This window comes from Kogia breviceps, chromosome 1, assembly GCF_026419965.1.
Source record: "Kogia breviceps isolate mKogBre1 chromosome 1, mKogBre1 haplotype 1, whole genome shotgun sequence".
NCBI classification, from domain to species: domain Eukaryota; kingdom Metazoa; phylum Chordata; class Mammalia; order Artiodactyla; family Physeteridae; genus Kogia; species Kogia breviceps.
In genome coordinates this window covers 87251100-87272789 of record NC_081310.1, presented here as the reverse complement: position 1 = coordinate 87272789, position 21690 = coordinate 87251100, and the positions used below count along the sequence as shown (strand labels likewise).

General features: G+C 56.3%; 1 protein-coding gene across 2 annotated transcripts; it reads right to left on the bottom strand.

Moving 5' to 3' along the window:
• Nucleotides 1-440: 440 nt before the first annotated feature.
• NTRK1 (neurotrophic receptor tyrosine kinase 1) lies at nt 441-19405 on the bottom strand. Of its 2 annotated transcripts, XM_059052897.2 has the most exons (17): nt 19179-19405; nt 15978-16052; nt 15631-15702; nt 13943-14011; nt 13038-13183; nt 12646-12788; nt 10190-10322; nt 7880-8206; nt 7426-7443; nt 7202-7254; nt 6819-6921; nt 6165-6311; nt 5692-5822; nt 5320-5492; nt 2813-3053; nt 1993-2151; nt 441-719 (listed from the first exon to the last, which is right to left on the bottom strand). In XM_059052897.2, the coding sequence occupies exons 1-17, from the start codon at nt 19388-19390 to the stop codon at nt 534-536; spliced, it is 2388 nt and encodes a 795-aa protein (XP_058908880.1). In that variant the 5' UTR covers nt 19391-19405; the 3' UTR covers nt 441-533. The 2 variants fall into 2 exon arrangements, with proteins under 2 accessions (XP_058908880.1, XP_058908887.1); XM_059052904.2 differs by lacking the exon at nt 7426-7443 and having other exon boundaries at nt 19179-19390.
• Between the last annotated feature and the right edge of the window lie 2285 nt (nt 19406-21690).

Below are 21690 nucleotides of genomic sequence, written 5' to 3'. Positions count from 1 at the left end.
CAATGCTCCCATCCTGTCCACCTCCACATCTAACTTCAATCCCTCCTACTGCAGCCTTCCTGAATGAAATACAGAGATAGGCAATTAGGGTCTGAAGGTCCGGGAAGCTTGACCTGAGGCTGCCTCACCGCCAGGCGGACAAGTTGACCATGGGACTGGGAGGCAAACCACAACTACGAGGTGGAGGTGACAGCTGCATGCAGTAGGGGTAGGTGGCTGAGGTTAAGCAGAGAGGGAGAGGATGCCAGAGAGTCATCCCCCTGCCTGAGTCCCGACAACCCCCTCCCAGAACGACATCATCCCAAGAATTGGCAAGAGACACAGCCAAGGGACAATAAATATAATTGCTATGGCGGAACCCTGCCTAGAGAAGCAGGAACATCCTCCGCTCCCAGACTCCACCTGTCCCCTCCTGCATGCTGAGGGTGAGTTAGATGATTTGAGATCACCCTGGGGCTGCTGGGAGCCATGGGGGTCGCCAAGGGCAGGCTGCAGTATTCCGGCTACCCAGCCCCAGCCCCTGGGCCAGCCTCCTAGCCCAGGACATCCAGGTAGACAGGAGGCGCCTGGGCAAGGGCTTGCAGCCGGGTGTGCACATCTTTGATGCTGTGGCGTTGTTGGGGTTCCCGCTGCCAGCAGCCCCGCATAATGGCGTAGACCTCCGGTGGGCAGGCACGCGGCCGCTCCAGCTCACGTCCCTGCGTGATGCACTCGATCGCCTGGCGCCACCAGAAGGAGAGAGAAGAGGGCACACTGGGCTGGGGGCAGGAGAGTGAGGCCAGATCCAGCACTGCCTCTGCCTCATTGAAGCTCCCAAGGCAGGTCATATGATATGTCTGGGCCTCGTGGCTACTAATAATCTGAAAGGATGCAGTGAATCCCAAGATTCCTTTCCACTCTGACGCTGAGCAGTGGAAGGGTTAAAGCTAGAGAGACTCTGGGAGGGTTGGGCTGGGGTAGAATTGTATCCCGAAGGGCTGGAATCAGACCCTAGGAAGACTTGCCAGGTGGGCTAAGGAAGGGGAGGGTCCAAGGCATTTGACAAATCCATCAGTTTAGTGTTGAGGGCTGCATGGAAGAAGGGGAGGGTTCTCTATCTCTCAGCTCCAGAGGGCAAAAGGAAAACAGAGCAGGGGTGCAGGTAAAGGCCTTGAAAAGTGGCTGGCTTGCATTTTAAGGTAGAGGGCAACCCCACTTTTTTTCTCTTCTGTAGGTACCGCTCTGTGGGGACCTAGCTGATCTTAAAAGAAAACTGCAGCAGGAAAGATCAAAGTTAAACTCCAGGAAGGACTGCAAGAGCAGCTAAGGGATCCAAAGAAGGAGACATTGTGGCAGGGAGATGCTTGAAGGGCCTGGAGTCTCTTCCCCCCTTCTTCCCTCCCTCGCCATTAGAGGGCTTGGGTTATGGGCAGCACTAATTCCATTCCTTCTCTCAGTGCTTGAGAAAATTAAAATCTATAACCCTCTCTCCCACGCCACCAGCCTCCAGGGAGCAGACTGCATTAGGAGGAGAAATGGAAACTGACAGCTGCGAGCCAAGGAGGGGGTGGGGGGAGCTGCTCTGGGAGAGGGAACACCTGTGTCCAGCCAGGAGAGCAAGGGGAGGTGTAGGACCGTCCTTCTTACAGTCTAACCTCCAGCCTTCCTGCTGCAGCATCAGGCCCTCTCGTGCTGTGTTCCTCTTTCCATGCCTCTCCCTTTCACCCTGATGATGCCTACTAGGTCTATAAAATGCAGCTAGGGATGGAGGTCTGGGCTCCATTTATAAGTGCTTTGAGGTTCCCCCCAGGAGCCAGTTAGAATAGGAGAAGGAAGAATGTGAGAAAAGAACAGGGTCGGTGTGGAGAGAGCAGTGTCAGCAGGATGCTGGATGGGTGCCCGGCCTGCGGCAGTGGGATGAGGGACAAAAGGGGACAGAATTTCCTGAAAAGGGGACCCAAAGGGGTGGGGAAAGGGTGGCCGGCAGGGAATGACCCATGGAGCGGGGCTGACCTCTGTGTTGGAGAGCTGGTACCAGGGTTGCTTGCCGTAGGTGAAGATCTCCCAGAGCACCACGCCGAAGCTCCACACGTCGCTCTCAGTGGTGAACTTGCGGTAGAGGATGCTCTCAGGCGGCATCCAGCGGATGGGCAGCATGGTGCGGCCTCCCACCTGCCGGCGTGGGCGTGCTGCGTCACCTCCTGCAGGCGCCCACCGCGGACAGCCTCTCCTGACGCAGACCCGCCCCCAGTCCCGTCATTAAAAATAAATAGAAGCGGCTCTCCCGCCCAGGGCTAAAAGGGAAAAACCGATGGTGCTGTTTCCCTCCGTGATAGTGGAGACAGACTCTCCTCCACTGGGGACCGAGGGGGTAGGAGGAGGGTTAAAAACCAGAGCCAGACGATGTGAGAGAGTGGCAGGGACATATACACACTACCAAATGTAAATTAGATAGCTAGTGGGAAGCTGCCGCATAGCACAGGGAGTTCACCTCTGTGCTTTGTGACCACCTAGAGGGGTGGGATAGGGAGGGTGGGAGGGAGGGTGATGCAAGAGGGAAGAGATATGGGAACATATGTATATGTATAACTGATTCACTTTGTTGTAAAGGAGAAACTAACACACTATTGTAAAACAGTTATACTCAAATAAAGATGTTTAAAAAATAATAATAAATTTAAAAAAAAAAAAAAACAGAGCCAGAGAGTCTCAGACACCACACCGCCTGAGGAAGAGGAGGGCGTGCCCAGCAAGGGCAGGCACTGGAGGGGGACTCGGCATTAGCGTGTCTACAGTTTGGATGCTGTGGGAGGGGTCGGGGTGAAAGACTTACACGGTAATAGTCGGTGCTGTAGATATCCCTGCTCATGCCGAAATCGCCGATCTTGACCACTAGTCCCTGACCCACCAGACAGTTGCGCGTGGCCAGGTCCCGATGCACGAAGTGCAGACCCGCCAGGTACACCATCCCCGCGGCGACCTGGCTAGCTACGGCCAGCAGCTGCCCCAGGCCCAGAGGCCCTGGAGCCACGTCCTCCCCACCAGCCAACAGCTTGGCATCAGGCCCGTGGGACCTTCAAGAAAGAGTGAGGGAGAAGGATAGGTTGGGAGGAGAGAACCCCCAGGAGCCTGAGAGAAGGGAGCCCAGGGAGCTGGGGGTTGGGGGGTGGGGGAAGGGACTCAGGGAATGGAGGAAGGAAAGAACAGGGGAGGCAGCTGTCTGGAGGGACCAGGATGGAGGCCGGCTGGTGTGTCCCACCTCTAGAGCTTCCACTGGTGCCCACACTTTCCACATTAATGCCTTCCTCTCAGGCAGCCCCCTTGAACTCCAAGCCCACTGGAGCTGCCCACTGGCCCCTACGTCTCTTGCCCGGGTACATCTTCAACTCAGCCCTTGAGAAGATGCTCAGCATCTTCCCCCAGGCCTGCCCCAGCCTCAGTGAAGGGAACATCCTTCACCCAGGCTGTGAGCCTGAAATCTGGTAGTCCTTGATTCCTGTCTCTCTCACCTTTGCCCTCGGTATCCAGCCTTCCTTCCAAAGGTTTCCAGGATGCCCTCCTCCTCCCTACAGTCATCCCTCTAGACCAGTCCCTGATCATTTATCTCCATTCCCCAAATATTCCTTCTTCTGAAGCTGTCTGAGCTGATGGTTTTGTCAGTACTGCCCTTTCCTACTGGCCAACTTTCTCCTCAACAATTTATTTCTTCACTTATTCCAGGTAACATCTCCAATGTGCCAAGCACCAGAGCTACAGTGGAGGGTAGGATGCAGATAAACAGGTTACAGCAGTGCAGTGTGGGGGGCACCTGATGGGCACTCAGGGTAGGGATGGAAGAAGTCAGGGAAGGCTTCCTGGAAGAAGAGACATCTAAACTGACACTCAAGCCCTTGGGAAGGGAGGTGGGTAAGCCACTTGAAGGGGTCGGGGACAGGGGTGGGTGAAGGGGCTGGGAAGGAGACCCAGTGTACCAGGCAGAAGTAGAGGCCCAGAGGCGAGGAGAAATAGAAATAGGCCCCTCCTAGGGGAAGTCTTCCAGACTCATCTAGGAGCTTTCAGGTTTCCCTCCTTTGGTTTCCCCGTGCTCTATCCACTATATAAAGCTGCTTTTCCTCCATCCTGGACCCCAGATGGATCCTGGCTTGCATCCGGTCCCTAGCACAGAGCCCATACCGCATCTCGTGAGTAAGGGGAAGGGCTCCTCTTTGGCATCCTCTTGACTTGGGTTCCCCTGAGCCAATTCACCTCCACATTTAACCTCAGGTCTGCCCTCACCTCCTTCCTGCTCCACATCCTCCATTGGTTCCTCCCCATGCTCAAGATAAGCTCAGCCTCTGAGGTCTCTCCCAGGTGAATTTTGCAGCCTGGCTACATGAATGACCTGTCACTCCCAAAGGGATGTTTGGAGACCAAATCACTACCATCAGTTGTACAAACACACTCATCCAGAACCACAGTCCCCTGTTCTCCCTCTTACTGGTAGGGAAACTGAGGCCAGAGAGGAAATCTACTTGGCAAAGTAGGCTCAGCTAATAAGTCGCAGTTGACTCCAAACCCTGGCCCTTTCCCTGCCTCACACTGCCCCAACCTCACAGGGGGTCCACCTCATCGGAGTAGGACTCAACGAAGGGAATATGTGACCATCACAGTCAGGGGTTGAGAGCAGGGCTCTGCATGGGGTCACATCTCCCTGAACCATTTGTTACCTGTGTGCCCTTGAGCAAGTCACTTAACCTCTCTAAGCCTCATCTGAGAAATGGGTACATTTCTTGAAGTTATTAAAATTATCAGTACAAATTAGTTAACATATCAGAGTTGTTCTGTCCAAAGCCAAAGAAACAAATTTTTGGTAACTTCCTTCAAGTATAAATTGCCATATATACTAGGAGACTATGAAAAATAAATATACATTTATATTATTATACAGACATATATGTATAAGCACAGACAGTCATGATGAGAATGAATTATAAAATATATAGCATAGTGCCTAGAGCGTGGAAAGTGCCTGATAAATGTCTGTTATTGCTGTTATCATAGTTATCAAAACTGCCGCCTCCTACAGGCCTGGCTTCTGTGTGCCACACGCAAGTGCACACACACTCTGCAAAGCCCACCCATCCTGAAGATTCAGCTCTGACTTCTGCTAATGCAACCTCCCTGACATTGCCGCTCTGTCCTCTGCACGGACTCTCCTCACATTCACACATTTGCCTTGCGGACAGGGCCTTCCTGCTCCTTCTTGGTGTCTCGCCCCCGCAGTTCCACAGACAAGCAGGGATGGGATTGTAAGGAAGGGACGATGGGCCAGGGGCCAGCGCCAGGGCCAGGCCCTCCTACCGGAGGAAGCGGTTGAGGTCACCATGCCGCATGTACTCAAAGACCATGAGCAGCGGGCGGCCCTCGGTGCAGACGCCAAAGAAGCGCACGATGTGCTGGTGCTGCAGCATGGTGAGCAGCTCGGCCTCCCGCTGGAAGTCCTGCCGGGCGCTCTCAGACACCTCCTTCAGTGCCTGGATGGTAGGGGCGGGGACAGTCCTGGGTGAGGGCCCAGCCTTGACCTCCCCACGTCCAAGGTGAGCCATCCAGCTCCAAGTCGTGAATCATGCCAGACCCCAGCCTCCCACCCACCAGCCTGAGCACCCCATCCTGGAATGATGGTGCTCTGGGAGGGGGGCCCGGGCCAGCAATATCGCATGGCCAAGGTCTTACCTTGACGGCCACTAGCATCTTGTCCTGCTCAGGCAGCAGGTTGTGGCACTCAGCTAGGAAGACCTTCCCAAAGGCGCCCTCGCCCAGCTCCCACTTGAGCACGATATCTCGGCGCTTGATGTGATGAACACCTGGGGGGGGGGGGCTTGCAGGATCAGACAAGAGCCCCAGTCTTGGGCAGGATGGGACAGGGGCAAGGACAGGACTGTCCAGCAGGGTTGTGCTCTGCACAGGGGGTGCCAGGCAAAGGGGAGGATGGACACTGAAAGTGAGCCTTCACACCTTCACCAAGCCCCACGACATGATGTGGACATGGGTGGCAGCGGGGTGGGAGGGAAGGCTTGTTCAGGCCTGGGGTGGGCAAAGGCAGTGACACACAGGGGCTTCTACACATGCACACACACACGTACAAACACACACACACACACACACACACACACAGGCTTGCCCGCACCCTTCACCCAGCCCCTCACAGGCATCACTGAAGTACTGTGGGTTCTCAATGATGTGGCCTTGGAGCCCAGAGCTTTTGCCCTCGCTGGGAGACAAGGAGCTGCCACCCAATGTCATGAAATGCAGGGACATGGCCAGTCCATCCTCTGGAGCCAGCACAGTGGGGCCTAGAGGAGGAGACACAGTCACATGGAGGGGTCACAGCCCAGGCACACACTCTAGCTCCCGTCAGGTTGCAGGGTGCCAGGCGACCCCACCTCATAACTTGCACGGGAGGAACAGAAGAACTAGGAAGCAACACAGCAGGCAGGAGGAAGGGGAGGCACAATGGCCATTCTCCGTCTGGCTCCTGTCCAACCCCAGGCCCCGTGGGTCACCAGAGAACTCCCCCACTGCCCCCCCGCACAGCCCAGACCTCCCAGACCCACTTAGTGTTTGACTACAATCCAGCCACCAATTAGCAGATGCTACCTCTGAAACTACCCCGGCTCCAGCACCGACGCGCTCATATTCACAAGCCCCATAGCCAGCCCTCGTATACCCCAAACACACACTCTGTAGAACTTCACGTGTGCACAGGCCCTCACACGGCGGACAGAGTGGGGAAGAGCCAACAGGAAACAAAGCCAGACGGACAGACTGACAGACAGCCATTCTGCAGCCCCCCAACTCACGGTTGATCCCAAACTTGTTCCTCCGTCCACATTTGTTGAGCACAAGAAACGTCATAGAAAGGAAGAGGCAGGCAAAAACAGCCAGGCCCACGGCCATGGAGACCTGAGGGTGTGGGGTGGTCAGATTTGGGGGTTGTCTGCACTCTCAGAGCTCCCCCATTAGCAAACTGTTTCTCCATCCTGCATAGATGCCCAGAGCCAGGCCCCCAGACCTGCCTCCTCCTCCCCTGGGGCCCCCGAGTCACGGCTGTGAAGGGGGCTGGTTAAGCTCAGACCAGATTCTACTGATCTCTGTGCTCTGACCAGAAATGACATGCAGATGAGCCTCTAGCCAGGCCTCCTGATCCTAAAGTCCTGGACAAGCTTCCACTTCCCACGCTCACCCCAAAAGGTGTTTCATCCTTCTCCACTGGGTCTCCGGATGTGCTGTTGGTGTCTGTGGGGACACAGGGCAGGAAGGATAGGCTTTGGCACACCCTGTGTCTCCTCTAACGACTCCCCACCCTGGCCCCAGCTGACCCCTCAAGGATCAGGTTAACTGTACCCCCTGCTCCAGCCGCAGCTCCAGGGACCAGACAGAACCTGCCCTCCAGCCTGGGCTACTCACCCACTGGCGAGAAGGAGACTGCAGCAGGAGGGAGGAGAGAAAGCAATCAGATGGGGAAAAGAGCAGTGCGTCCCCTTCCCCCTCTGGGACTCATCCCTTTGTGGGTGGGGGTGGGATGGGGAGGTGGAGCTGCTGGACCTCAAGGGAGAAGATGCACGTGGCCCTTTTCCAGCTGGGCCAGGGATGCCCTGGTGCGTGGCTCTCTCTTCAGCCAGCCCAAGTGAATGGAAGAGCTCAGGGGTTCAGGACTCCTGGGGTTTGGGGGAGGCAGGGGCAAGGAGGACAGCGCAGAGCTGGACACCAGAACCCCAGGCTCCTTTCTGTCCAAGACCAGGCACTCCAACTTCTGAGGTCAGGATCACAGCAGGAAGTGGGCCAGGCATCCCTGGACACCTGGATCTGTACCCAGGTGGAACCCAGGGAGAGGGGGCAGGGTTCAGGGTGGCCCTCACACCGGGGATGGGGTCCTCAGGGTTGAACTCGAAAGGGTTGTCCATGAAGGCAGCCATGACGGAGGCGGCAGCCTGGCCCAAGGGGTTGGTAGCCAGCAGCGTGTAGTTGCCATTGTTGACGTGGGTGGGCTGGTTGAGGCGCAGGCAGCCGTGTCGCACGGTCTCATTGGCTGCCAGCTCCAGGAACTCGGTGAAGATGAAGCTGGTCTCGTTGAGCACAGAGCCATTGAAGAGCCAGCGCAGAGAGGGCGTGGGCTGCCCGTCCACTGAGAAGGGGATGCACCAGTGGTGCTGCTCCACTGCTGGTTGCAGGTGCACACTGGCGGGGACTGTGGGCCAGAGAGGGGGACAGAGAGAGTCCGGAAGCAGCTGCAGACCTGAGCAATCCTAGGTGGGGGTGGGAGTGTGTAGCTGGAAATCAGGGGGTAGGCCTAAGAGAAACTGGTCAGCAGGCCCTAAGAGATTCATAAGGAGAGACATTTTGAAGAAAGCTGACAGTAAATCTGAAATAAATCAGGCAGCAGGTATATAAAACTCAAGCTTAAAAAACTTAAGTGGTGGGTTTAAAGAAAATAAGTAACAGTCCTAGAGAAGTAGGGTACCGGCTTATGGAAATTAGACATGGAGTCTTTTGGATGAGGGATTTAGAAAAATTAAGTGTAATCAAGCCTAAGAAGATCGGGAAGGGGGCCTAAACATCAAACAAACAAATATATATATATATATATATATATATATATATATACACACACAGTTATACAGTTTAAAAACTTTTTGTAAAAAGATATGGGTTTGAAATAGACCCAACCTGAAAGAAGAAAAAGCCCTTCAATAATAGAAAAAAAAAAAAAAGTATATATATATATATATATATATACACACACACACCATTGATACTGGAATTCCAGCCAGCACTCATGCAATGGAATACTACTCAGCAGTGAAGTGAATGAACTAATAGGTACTCCCATTAACGTGGACGAATCTTACAAAAATAATGTTGAGGAACTTCCCTGGTGGTCCAGTGGTAAAGAAACTGCCTTACAATGCAGGCGACACAGGTTCAATCCCTGCTCAGGGAGCTAAGATCCCACATGCCGCGGGGCAACTAAGCCCATGAGCCGCAACTACTGAGCTCGCGTAACTCAACAAGAGAGCCCGCGTGCCACAAACTACAGAGCCCAAGCGCTCTGGAGCCTGCGTGCCACAACTAGAGAGAGAAAATCCACACACGTCAACGAAAGATCTCTCGTGCCTCAACAAAGATCCCGTTAAGATCCCGCAACTAAGACCCGATGCAGCCAAAAATAAATAATAAATAAATCTTTTAAAAAGTAATAATGTTGAGCAGAAGAAACTAGACACAAAATAATACAAGGTATGATTCCATTTATAGAATGTACAAGAACAGACAAAACTCAACCATATTAATAGGGAAGCATACGTGTGTAAAATTATTTTTTAAAGCAAGGAAATGATTATCACAAAAGTCAGGATGGGGTGGAGGAGAAGGATGGGGTTCCGAATGGGGAGAGGAAGAGAGTGTCTTCTGAACTGCTGGTAAGAATAATTACTGTTTAAGGTGTATATGTTTTATGTACATATCTATGTATGTTACGTTTCACAAGAAGAAAAATTTATATAACATAGAAGATTTGTGGCAGACCTAGGGAAATTAGGCAGTAAGCCTAAAGAGGAACTTAGATGGGGAATTTCTTCTTTTAAAACTAGGATGTAGGGACTTCCCTGGTGGTCCAGTGGTTAAGAATCCGCCTTCCAATGCAGAGGTCGCGGGTTCGATCCCTGTTGGGGGAACTAAGATCCCCGTATGCCAAGGGGCAACGAAGCCCGGACCACAACTAGAGAGAAGCCAGCACGTTGCAATGAAGAGCCCACTCACCGCAATGAAAGATCCCGCGTGCCGCAACTAAGGCCCAATGCAGCCATAAATAAATAAATTAATTAAAAATTAAAAAAATAAAACTAGGATGTAAGGCAAAAGTTCTAAGGAGGAACGGGCATGAAGAAATACAGCAGAGCAGTGAGAACGAGCAGGCAGCTGGTGTTGAGGGCCTCAGGTAGCAAGACTTGGGCAGGGGCCAAAAAGAAATCCATCTCCGTCCCTCTGGCCTTGACGAGCCCCCAGGACTTCCCTCAAAGGATCAGGTTTTCATGGGAATCTGGAAACAGCTGGGAGGGAGCAGCTGTGGACACACACATCCCACCCCTTTCCTGCAGCCCCCCATGCTCAGATCCTGTTTTCAGGGAAGAAGGGATGGGGGGTGGGCACAGGGACAGTCACTGGGACTCACAGGAGACGTTGACCTGGACGGAGACTTCAGCTCGGCCCACGTCATTCTCCGCCCAGCATGTCACGTTCTTCCTATTGAGGTCACTGGTGACATTGGCCAGGGTCAGTCCCAAGGACGGCAGACTCCCAGATTGCTGGGTCAGAGAAGAAAGGGGAAAATCAAGAAAAGCTTCAGCTGGCTTGGGATTGGAGGCAGGGCGGCTGGAGCTGATGTCTGTGGGGAGCCCCTCTGGCCCAGATGGAAAAGGGAGGAAGGCTGGGAGGGAGGGGAAGGAAAAAGGTGTGGGAGAGAATATAAGAGAGAATGGCCCTCCTCTAGAGCTTGTTTGCAAATTCTCCTGGATCATTTGTTTAATGATCTGAAAAATCTAGAACACAACCAATAACCTCAAAATAGGCACAAAGTACCCCAAGCCATAAAACCACCCATCTAAACAGCTAAACAGATGTCACAAATCCCAAGTACTACATATGCACAACTAATTGGAAAACCAGCTAGGACCTCACCACCTACTCATTCTTGTTTTACACATAGTTCTAAGAAACTTAGTATCAGCCCAAGGAAGATCAGAAACAAAGAGATGGTGCTGGTAACAGGGCAGCAGTTAGAAGCAACAGTAGAATCATGATGACTACCTTTGGCAGATGGAAAAAGAGAGTGAAGTTAGAGAGAAGCTAAGCGACTTGGTTCTGAATCATCATCAAAAGACTGAATCAGATTCAGATTCTCTTCCTAAGGCACCATGGACGTTATATGGCCTTAAGACAATTCTCAATCTTGCTGAACCAAGATTTTCTTATTTTGTAAGCTGAAGAGGTAAACAAAATGATCTTTTGACATTTTAGAAAGCTATTTTCATAAAATGATGAAAATAGATGAAGTAGTGGACAAATCTGATTTATCTGGAAATTTTGTAAATGTGGAATCCCTTGAATAAATACCACGAAAGGTGAAGTTTCTCTGGGCTTCCACTGGAATATGTGAGTTCAGAGATTCCAGAAGAGCTCTGCAGCCTCTTACGCAAGGCCTGGGTTCCAGCTACCCCAAGGGGAAGCCGTGCCCTAAGCTTCTCTCGGCTGTCCCATCTCCTCCAAGTCACCCTGGGGTATGGCGTCCCACGAACTCTTCCCTTTGAGCTGCTCTGCCACCCTTCACACTCCTGAGGGGGACCAGCCTCCCCTCCCCTCCATCTAACCCAGTTAGGCTATGGCTTTTCTATAGGAAGTCTCCAGAAAACAGAAGTGGTAGCAAACTTGTAAAGCTCCCAAAGAGAAAAGCAAAAACCTGCAACTTCCCAAAACAGATAGCTTATCAAAGGTCTCTCCACAGATGGTCATGCCCAGCCTCTTGCTTCTGTCTTGTCCCCTTTTCCATTACTCACTCTCAGTGGCTTTGATCTCTGGGAGAGGAGGAACCATGCAGTGCCTTGTGGTCCCTCCACCATGTCTGGACCCCCTGCTCAGGGGTCCAGTGGTTCCTTCTTCAATATTGTTCATGGGGCCACCAGCAATTCTGGGGTTGACTCCACTCCCAGAGTGAGGGCCTCCAAACTGAACACCACACCCCTGCTTTCACTGACCCAGCTCCTTCCAGGGACTGGACCCTCTGTGTCCACCCTTGAGGGGCCAGCTTTCTGGGTGGGCACAGCCCAACGTTGGCCCCTGCTGACCTTGTCCATGAGGCCTCCTGAGTCAACTACAGCTACTCTCAGCTGCCCGCCGCCAGCCTGAGGACAAACGGCAAGACCTGGGAAGATGCCCAAAGACCGATCTGGATAAGAGAGATAGAGGTCAGAGAGTGCCCAGAGGCAGGCAGGACATCAGAAGGCCATCACGCCTACCTCCTCAGCTGACAGATAAGAAAACCAAAATGCAGGCAGACTGAGGGATTTTTCCAAAAGTCATTCCAAGAATTAATTAGTGAGAGAGCTGGAACCAGACCTGTGCCTCCTTTATTAATATGCTCATCACACACTGAAGAGGATGTTCCTTCCAGAATCTCCAGAAAATGACCAAAAGGCCCCCAAGAACTGGCCTGGGTGCAGGACCACAAATATTGCGCCCTGTCCCTGGTTCTCAGTTTCCTTATCTAGAAAGGAGGTGGATGGGAGAGTTGGTCTGCTGGGTTCCCCTGCTCAGCTCCAATATGTGAGGGCTCTGTGACCCTCTCCCTTGTGGCCAGCGCCGTGATCCCAGAATGGGGACCTAAGTTTTGGCGGATCAGTGGAGCCTGGAGTCCTTGCTGGGCCAGGGCCTGGCCTGAGGGCATGTGCATGCCTGCGGCTGCCCAGCAACACAAGCCCGAGTCCCAGGGGTCTAAACCATCTCTGTCCGTCCCTCACCCTTTATGTGCTTCTTATTTGTTGTCTCTCTTTCCCTGTCTTTGTCTCCTGTGCTCTGTGCAGGCCTCGAATCAGGAGGGGGGCATGGGGGTGCGGGCGGTAGAGGGCTTCTCACCATCACCGTGGCTGACTCCTCCAGCTCCGTGAGGATCCAGCCGGCCTGCTCCAGGTCCTGCCCCTCCACCTGGCACTGCAGCAACACGTCGTCCCCCACGTCCACGGAGGCATTGGGCATCTGGACCTTCAGCGTGGGCACACCTGGGGGCCCAGGATGCCCGAGGGGCGTTAGAGCTGGGATCGGCCTCCGAGCCCCGCCCAAGGGCGGGGCTCCTTCTCCCACCCTCCCCAGAGACCCTGCCCCTGCCCCCCAACCTTCAGTTTCCCCCAGCTCTTGCCAATGCCCGTTTCCCAGTCCCTCTTCAGGGCTCACCCCCTGAGCCCTGCCCAATGCCCTCTCCCCAAGCATGGTGCTCTTTCCCAGCCCCTCACACCACCTCCAGCACGTACCGCAGCTGGTGTTGGACATGAGGGCAAGAGGCCCCTGCCCGGGACACTGCAGCTTCTGTTCCCGCACTCCGCCCAGTCCCTCCTCCTCCCAGCGCTGCAGCCAGAGCAGGGCACAGGTACAGTGCAGGGGGTTCCCCGACAGGACTCTGGTGGGTGTGGGGGACACCAAGAGAGTCAGGGGAAGGGCAGATGTGAAGGAAGTACTACAGCAAGAGGGAGTGCAGTTAGACAGCAGGGTGGACTGTCTAGAGGTGAAGGAGTGGGGACACAGGAGAAGTTCCTCTCATGGACCCCCCTCACAAGACACTGCTGAAAGAAATAGAATGCTGAAAGTCAAAGACAGCCAGCTGTGGGCTACATGGAATTCCCTCACCTGGGCTCCCCAGGGTGACAAGCCAGGTGAAGGCTCCAGGTAGGGTGACAAGGAGAGAAGGGCACAGCCTTCCAGGCTGACCCAGAGGCCTTAGGCACCCACCAAACATACATGGACCACGGCCGTCCCACCCATCCCTTGAACACTGTGGGCGGATGTGCCCGTGTGCACAGGCCCCGAGAACCATGCCAGCCCCCGGCCTCCCAAGCACACACACAATCAGTTGTCCAGGCCAGCTCTCCCCCGCCCACCACCCCAAATGTGCCCAGGGCAATCACCACCTCAATGGGTGGGCCTGCAGCTTCTGCTTCGATGGGGGGTTCACAAGCATGCATATGGACAGCCAAACACGGGGTCCCCAGAGAGAACACCCCCCCCCAAAGTTCCACACAGACACAGCGACACATACCTTCACACAGAGGTTCAGGTGCCTGAGGGCGCACACACACACACACACACACACACACACACACACACACACACACACACACACACACTTGCTGCTCTTGCCCCTGCAAGTCCCCACACTCACAGTTCCTGTAGGGAGAGGCCCTGGACGGTTTTCCAGGAGAGAGACTCCAGAGCATTGAAGGACAGATCCCTGCGGGAGTTGAGACAGAGCAGACAGACGCTGTGAGCCAGCGACCTCGCTCTGACCCAGTGTGAGGGAGGGGAGGAGCCAGGAGGAAGCTGACATCTGGCTCCCCCGACCCCAGCCCTGGCAACTAGAACTCGCCAGGCGAGTCACTGGAGAGGGGGGACTGGTTGGGCTCTCTGAGTCCCGCTCTTCTCCCTGGGACAACAAGGGTTAACCCCACTGAACCCCCTCCCCAGACCCCAGGGAGGCGGGGTGGTCTGAGGGAACAGCCGCTCCCCCTCCCCAAGCCTTGGCCCCAGCTGGCAAAGTGCTGAGGCCCCAGCTGGGGGCAGGGGCTCCATCTGCACTGCCTGCCCACAGAGCCCAGGACAGGGCCAGGGGAGGAGGGGAGCACGGGGCCTCCACACTCCCTTGCCGCCTGCCGGATGCGTGCGAGGACCTCAGAGACCTTCCTCGGCCTCCCTCCCCACTCCTCCTTCCTTCCCCTCCTCAGGGACTAAGGAAAGTTGGCTGCAAGGGACCCCAGGGCCCCGGACCCCTAGCTGTAGAGATGGAGAAAGGGAGTTGGGTGAGGGGCCAGCTCCAGGATGCTGCGCCCTGCACCAGGCTGCCACTCCGGGGACCCTCTGCCTCTGAGGGGCCTGCCCTGACCCCTCCCCTTGCCTAGCTGTCTTTCGGTTTGTGGAGGTTGAGTTGGAGAGTAGCCACCGCACTGGGATCACAAAGACCACCCGCTTTGGTGCCAGACACAGCTGAGGGTGCCTCTGTCCTGCCACTTACAGCTGCGTGACCAAAGCCAAGAAACTGAACACATCCGATTCTCAGAATTCTCCTCTATAAAATGGAGATGACACTACCTTTCTCACCAGGTTGATCGTGAAGATTCACTGACCTAAGTATCATGAGATGTCACTGAGTACGCATTTTTAACTGAAGCCCTAGTACACAGTCAGTGAGGTTAGCATCACCTCATTTTGTCTGTCCTTGTTGCTAAATCACGGACACACAGCGAGTTTAGAGTACCCAGCACAGGCTCCCACCACACTTCCCACCTCTCCACCTGGCCGTGGTGAGAAGGAGGAGCTGAGCTCCTACCCTCAGAGGGGCTGCCAGGGACTCCAAGGGTCTCTCCTTTGGAGGTGTCTCCTGCCCACCCCTGCCCCACCCCCTCCTCTACGGAAGGGGTGGCTATGACTCCCAGGGGAGTACACGGCGTGGCAGATCTGATCCCCGAGCTCCCAGGCTCTCCCAGGGGCCAGGGAGCAGGTGGGAGACAGCGCCCCGGCCAGAACCCGGAACCCTGCTCCCGAACCTTGCTCCCTTCGGACTGGTGTGTATCTGAGCCCTGGGAAGAAAATGGAGGCAGGCCCCTGAGAGAAGCGTCCCTGTAGCATGAAGCACGGAAGTGAGACAGCAAGAAGGACCTTCTAGCTGGCAGGGGTGGGAGCTGAGGGCACCGCCATCCCTGAAGTGGATGAGAAGACCCCAGGAGAATGAGTGGAACGACTTCTCTGACCAGGCTGGGGCCTTCCTCACAACAGTTCCCTGGGGAGGGTCAAGCCCATTAGCCGCCCAAGCCTAGGTGCCTTCTCACCCCCCTCTGCCCAGCCCTGGCCACTCACAGGCGACGGAGACGAGGAGTGAAATGGAAGGCATCTGGCGCCACGAAACGGAGACCACTCTTCACGATGGTGCTGGGGAGGGTGCAGCAGGATCAGCACTGACGGTCGTAGCTCCCCTGGGTCACACTCTCTGCCCATGCCAGCCCTCCAGTCCCCAGTGCCGAGCCCTGGACCCCTCCCCACCCTCCTCAAAGCTTTCTCCGCCACCCTGGACCGCTGAGACCGTTGAGCTCACTGACCGGCCAGCCCCTCTGTCCTCAGCCTCTCAGGTCCTCCCAGGCCCCTCCCAGGCCCCTTGAGCCCTCCCTGACCCTCTGGTCCCCCAGGCCCTGTGTGGAGCCCCTCACAGGTTTCTCAGCTCCCCCAGGCCCCTCAGGTCACTGAGCTTCAGCTGCCACAGATGCTGCTGTTTCTCGATGTAGCTGTGGGGAGAGGGGATGCGAGTCACAGGGGCCCAGGACCACACTCGAGTTCCCACACCCACCCCCCTCCCTCCCTCCCAATCACATGCGCGTGTGCACACATGCACCCAGTCACACAAAAACCTGTTTACACGCGTACATATGCACAGGCATGCCCACACACATGCATCCTCATATGCATGGAGACCCACCACCTCACAGAGCCGAACCGTCCCCTGCATGCATCCTCACACCATCACACATGCACACTCTCACACACTCAAGCATGCACACACACAGATGTGTAAGCATATGCGCAGAGACACATCTGCTCACGCCCATCCACGCATGCATGCATGAACCCACAGGTGTGCCCGCTCACGCTCTCCCGCGGGGACAAACATAGCTGCATAACTCTCATGTGCACACACACACACACACGTGAGAATGTGTGGGCATACTCACATTCATAAACACACACAAGTCCATTTGCAGCTTGGCGTTCTGCTTTTAAACACAGAGCCTCTCCTGCACACGCTCAACAATAGGGGGTCACGCTGAAACGCTTGCTTCCACAAAAGGCCTATGCTCATCCCTGCCAGTGCCCCACCCAGCACAAAGGAAGCCCTGTGGCCATGTAAATATGCGCTCCCAAACACACCGCTCAGGGGCCACCGTCTGGGCTCACCCATACTGCTGTGCACGCACACACACCCCACCCTCTCCTTCTCAAAGCTGGTCCCTCCCCACACTCAAGAAGCAACCCCTCCATCGCCCCCCCCACCATCTTTCAGCAAAGCAAGTGACAGGCATAGAGGCTGTCAGTCAGGGACTCCTTGAGCCCCTCCCTGCCCCAGGAGGGACCCAGGGAGGAGGAGAGGGGCAATGAGAGGAGGGAGTCAGAGCTGGGGACAGTGGAGAGGCACCGAGTGGCTGTGTTTCACAGTGAGAGGGCAATGGGAAGGCTGAGGGTGGGGAGCAGGGTGCAGAAAAACAAAGAGATAGGAAACAGGGACACCTAGGAGGAAGAACTGACAGGAGGAGACTGGCAGCGAGACAGAGACAGAGACAGACAAGGAGAGAGACAGATAAGAAAAAGGAGACAGAGGGACAGATAGATAAGCACAGAGAGCCAGAGAAAGCAAGATGGGAAGAAGAGAAAGAAAGAAGTAAAAGCAGGCATGCAGGGCTGGGGGATTTCTGATGCCCCAGGCCCTGTCCAGCTTCTGGATCTGGCACGCCAGGGAGTTCCTGAGAAGTCAGCTGCCCTGCAGAGGCACGTCAGGCCCACCCCCGCGCCCCACACACAGGGGCCCCTGACTCACTGCCTGTTCTCAGAACTCTCCCCCTCTACCCTATACATTCCTCAATTGTGGGAACCAGGACCAGCCTGAATGACCCCTCCCCGCCAGCCCTTCCCAGACTTTGCCCCTGAAGGACAGCCAGGCATCCTCAGCCCCCTGAGGTCTAGGGAGTAAAACTCCAGTGACTCTGAGAGAGAGTAGGTCCCTGTCCTGCCAACCCCCCACCAGCCCCTGCCCAAAGGACCTAGAGCTATAGGGACCCCGGGAGGGGGTGAGAACGTAGTGTGGCCGGGTGTGTGCAAATTGTCAGGCAGCGTGCTCAAAGCTGCCTCATTCGTTTGGATTCATAATCAATCTGTCTATTCGAGTCCATTATCTCCTCATTAGCTCTGCGGGTGAGGGGGGAGGAGGGGACCTTGCAGGCGGAGGCAGGGGTTAGACTGCCGCCCCACCCAGAGGGACAGCTCAGCTCACCACCCTGCATGCCTCCCACACCCCCAGCCCCAACCTGTCCACACTCCCCCCGACCCCGCTGGACCTACTAGGGGCTTGGAAAAAATCAGGAAAAGAGAGCACTGATGGGGAGCATTCAGGAGCCTGGGCCCTGCTTTGAAGGCCCAGAGTGATGAATGGATGGGACTGGGGGTGGCAGTCTGGACCTCAGGCCCCCTCCCATCATGCAGAAACCTAGGTCCAGACCAAGACAAGGCCATCTTGCCTCCTCATCTCCCTAGGGCCATTAGAGAGACAGATCAAGTACCTTCCTGTTAATTACCACAAGATACCCAAGTAACTCAGTGCCAATTATCGCAGGCTGCTCAAGTCACTTCCAGACATCGATGGCCCCTGCCTCAGATACCTTCCAGCCTGTCACACATGAGGCCAGGGCTCCTTGCCCATTCACTAACCCCAGGCCACAGGAGAATATTCTAGCAGTTCCCTTCTTCATCTAGAAGTCTTACTGGCCCCGCCAGCCACATAGAATACTCAAGTATTTTCCAGCCACCACCATGCGACGCTTGAGTACCTCTAGGCCAGTAAGTACAGAATACTCCCATAGGTTTCACCCACTGCTAAAAAGTACTTGAGTATTTTGTAACCAATTACTGCAGGATGTCAGAGTACTGCAAATGCTAGAGATTCCTCTTAGTTTCCCGTCCCGAAGGGAGGAGTGTCTCTCAGCAAGGCCCCTGACTCCCAAAGTAGGGAGACAAGGGTGGTGAGAGAGATGGGGTGGAGAGAGGGAAGCCAGGTGGGGCTCTCATTTCCCACATCCAAATCCAGAGGTGGTGTGGACAAGAGATGGTGGAAGTGGGAAGAAGAGAGCTCAACCACCAAGCTATGGCTCCTCAGCGCCTCCCATCTATTCCAGTTCAATTTCCAATTCCAGAGAGAATTGGTGTTGCCTGGTCATGACAAGGAAGGGGGACGGGGCTGATTTCTCCCTGGAAAAGGGAAATGGTGAGAATGCCAAACTGGGGGTGGGGGGCGGTGGGATGTCTCTGCAGATAACCACCCCCTGCATAGGGCAGAGGATGAACTCCTGGCTGAGCTTCAGAAAGCGCTTTCTAGAAGGCTGGGCTCTCTCAGATCGGGTCCACAGAGAGCCCCCTTTCCTCTCCTCGAAGCTAGCACCGCAGCTGCCCTGAGCCCAACTTCCAGGCAGTAACTGCGGAGGCCGCCAGGGCAGCGGAGGAAAGCCAAGGCACAGCCGCGGGCTGCACGGTATCAGCCTCCCGCCGCGCCCGCCCCTCCTGATCCAGCAAGCCAGCGGCGAGCCCGTGCCCACGGGGCACTGCTATGCCGGCCTGTCCCCGCGCCCCCTCGCCCGCCAGACACTCACAGCTCCGTCAGGTTCTCGGCGCCTGGCAGGTGGCGGAGGCTATCCAGGGCCCCAGGTCGGGTGCAGCGCAGCCCCGAAGGGCCGTGGGGGCAGCAGACATCGGGGCAGGGTGCAGCGCCCGCAGATGCCAGCATCAGCCAGGCCAGCAGGCTGCCCGGCCCCGTAGCCCGGCGGTGCCCGCCGAGTTGCCCGCGCCGTCCGCCTCGCAGCATCGCGGCGGCGCCCGCCTCGCCCCGGCCGGGCAGCCGTCTGTGCGCTTCCAGCAGCGGCTGCCTGGCTTCCCGCGACATGTGCGCCGGGCAGTGTTAAACACCCAGCCGCCAGGAAAGGGCGGAGCCAGCGGCCCCCGCCCGGCCTCGCTCCGCCCCCTCCGACTCCAACCCTTCCCCCTCCTCTTCTAAGTCCCCAACTCTGCCCCAACCCTGGCAGCCTACTCCCCCAAGATCCCCCCAGCTCCAGGAGACGCGGAAGGGCAGCCGCAGAACTCCTCGGAGGTGTCTGCTGGGAGTAGGGGAACTGGGAAGTTGATACATTATTTCTCCCAGCCTAAAGAAGCTGTATTTAGCCGGGAGGGGAGATGACTGAGCTTTGGGAAAGCTTGCCGTCCAGGTCATCCTAGCCAGTCCCCGGCCTCAGATCTCACTCCGCACGGGGCGCGTGCCTGAGGGACTGTGCATGTCACTTGGGATAAATTAGGTGAAACACTCTCTAAAGCCTAGAAAGAAATGGGAAGAGGTCCCCAAAAGACCAAATGCAGGACCTGGGGAAGGAAAACAAAAGAGACAGAAAGGGAAGGTGTCGCCCCCAAACAGCCGGAGAATGGAGACCCGGGATCCGAGACGCCGATTTCCAAGAGAGGCCACAGGGTGGCGCTGAAAGCCCGCGCGCAAAGGTGTGAGCTCCGCCGAGGTTGGGGGCGGGGGCGCAGTCTGCAGCCCCCACTGCGCGGCGCCTGGCGACCCAGCGTCAGCCACTGACCCGGGCCAGCCGGCACTGGCCCCCAGGCTGGGCAGGGCCAAGCTGGGCTGGGCTGGCATCGATCGCCGTTCTGACAAGAGCATCGATTTCTGCGCGGAGAAATTAATAGCTCTCTTAGCTCCTCGGACGCGGGAGCCGCCCGCGGGCGGAGCTGGGGACCCGTCGGTCCAAGGAGACCGCGCACCCGGAAAGCCCCGGGTCCCCAGCAGCAGTCAGAGGGCAGGTCCCAGCCTCTTCACCCCGTGGGCCTCAAGCCGGGGAAAGGGGAAGGAAGACGGGGTTCTGGAGGAGGGACTTTTGGAGAAGGATAGGGCAGGCAAGGGCCCAAGGAACCCGCAAAGGAAGCCCTCCGAGAGGAGAGTTTTCTCCACCATGGCCCCAGCACAGACTGTCCCCCAATTTCCCTAGACAGAGACAGACCGACCAAGTAGCCTGAATTCAGGAAGGTGACCAGACAGAAGTGGGGCCCCACGGGGTCATTGCCCTCTCCACGAGGCTTTTGGTTGGAACCAAGGGACTTAGCTAGGACAGAGCCTTGCGCCCGAAAGCGGAAGTGACAGGCTCCTAAGGTTGCCAGGGGCTCAAAGAAGCGAAGGACTTGACTATTCCGGAGACAGGTCGCATTCCCGCCGGGATTCAAGCTCACCGGGTCGCTGCTGCCAGCAGTTACCCCGCAGGTGTCAAGGCAGCAGGTGGCCGAACTTAGAACCACCCCTCCCAGAGGGGCCCGGTCTCTCGCCGCCGCTCCGACCGGCAGTGCAGCCCCAATTGGGAGAAGTCCGCAGGGGTGAGGGAGGGGGGACCCACCTCAGCCGCAGCGGGGCTGGGGGGAGCTCTGTTCTTGGCCCACCATCCCCCTGTATTTTGGCCTTATTTCCCCAACAGACCTGTCCACCCCTGAGTTGTCAGGCTAAATATTTTGGCTTGGCGGGAGGGGCGGAGAGAACCGAGAGGTCCCAGCAAACCAATCCGTTCGGTCTGGGGCGGGGAGGCGGGAGCTGGGCGCGGCCCCTGCGTGCCACCCAGGGAGATACCGCGGCAGCGCGGCCAGCTGGCGCTGGGGAGCCGAGCGCTCCCGGAGGGATCCGGGGAGACAGTCCCCGGAGAGTCCCGCGCTCCCCGGGACCCCCGCTACTCTCCTCTGCCTGCTCCCCGGGCTTCTGCTCCGCCCTCGGGGTTGACCGGCCTCTTGCGCTGCCTTTTGCTCTGCACCCTGTGTGACTTTCTTTCCCTGGAAGCCTCTCTAAGTCTCTCCCCGTTGCTGTCTGCATCTCTGTCCTCATCTCTCTGTCTCTGTGTTCACGCTGAGTCTCTGGCTCCAGCAGCCTGTCACCGCCTGTGTCTCTGTGGCTCTCATTACTTTTTTTCTGTCTCCTGACATCTCTGTGTGGGATTCTTTGTTGCTCTGCCCCTTCCCTTCCCCTTCCCTCTGAAGCTTGCATCTCTGTGTCCCTGACAGGACCTGACAGGCCCTTCTCCTCCCTGGAGCCATCTGGAGAAGAGCCAGGACTGGGCACAAGGCAGGACTAAGACA

What these genes read in the sequence shown, in the direction of transcription:
- NTRK1 (XM_059052897.2), bottom strand. Translation starts at nt 19,390, where the DNA reads ATGCTGCGAGGCGGACGGCGCGGGCAACTCGGCGGGCACCGCCGGGCT. An exon ending in GAACAAGTTTGGGATCAACC is followed by an intron (nt 6,312 to 6,818) that starts GTGAGTTGGGGG and finishes CTCCTCCTCTAG; the next exon opens with GCCCCACTGTGCTGGCTCCA. An exon ending in AGATGCTAGTGGCCGTCAAG is followed by an intron (nt 5,493 to 5,691) that starts GTAAGACCTTGG and finishes CCTACCATCCAG; the next exon opens with GCACTGAAGGAGGTGTCTGA.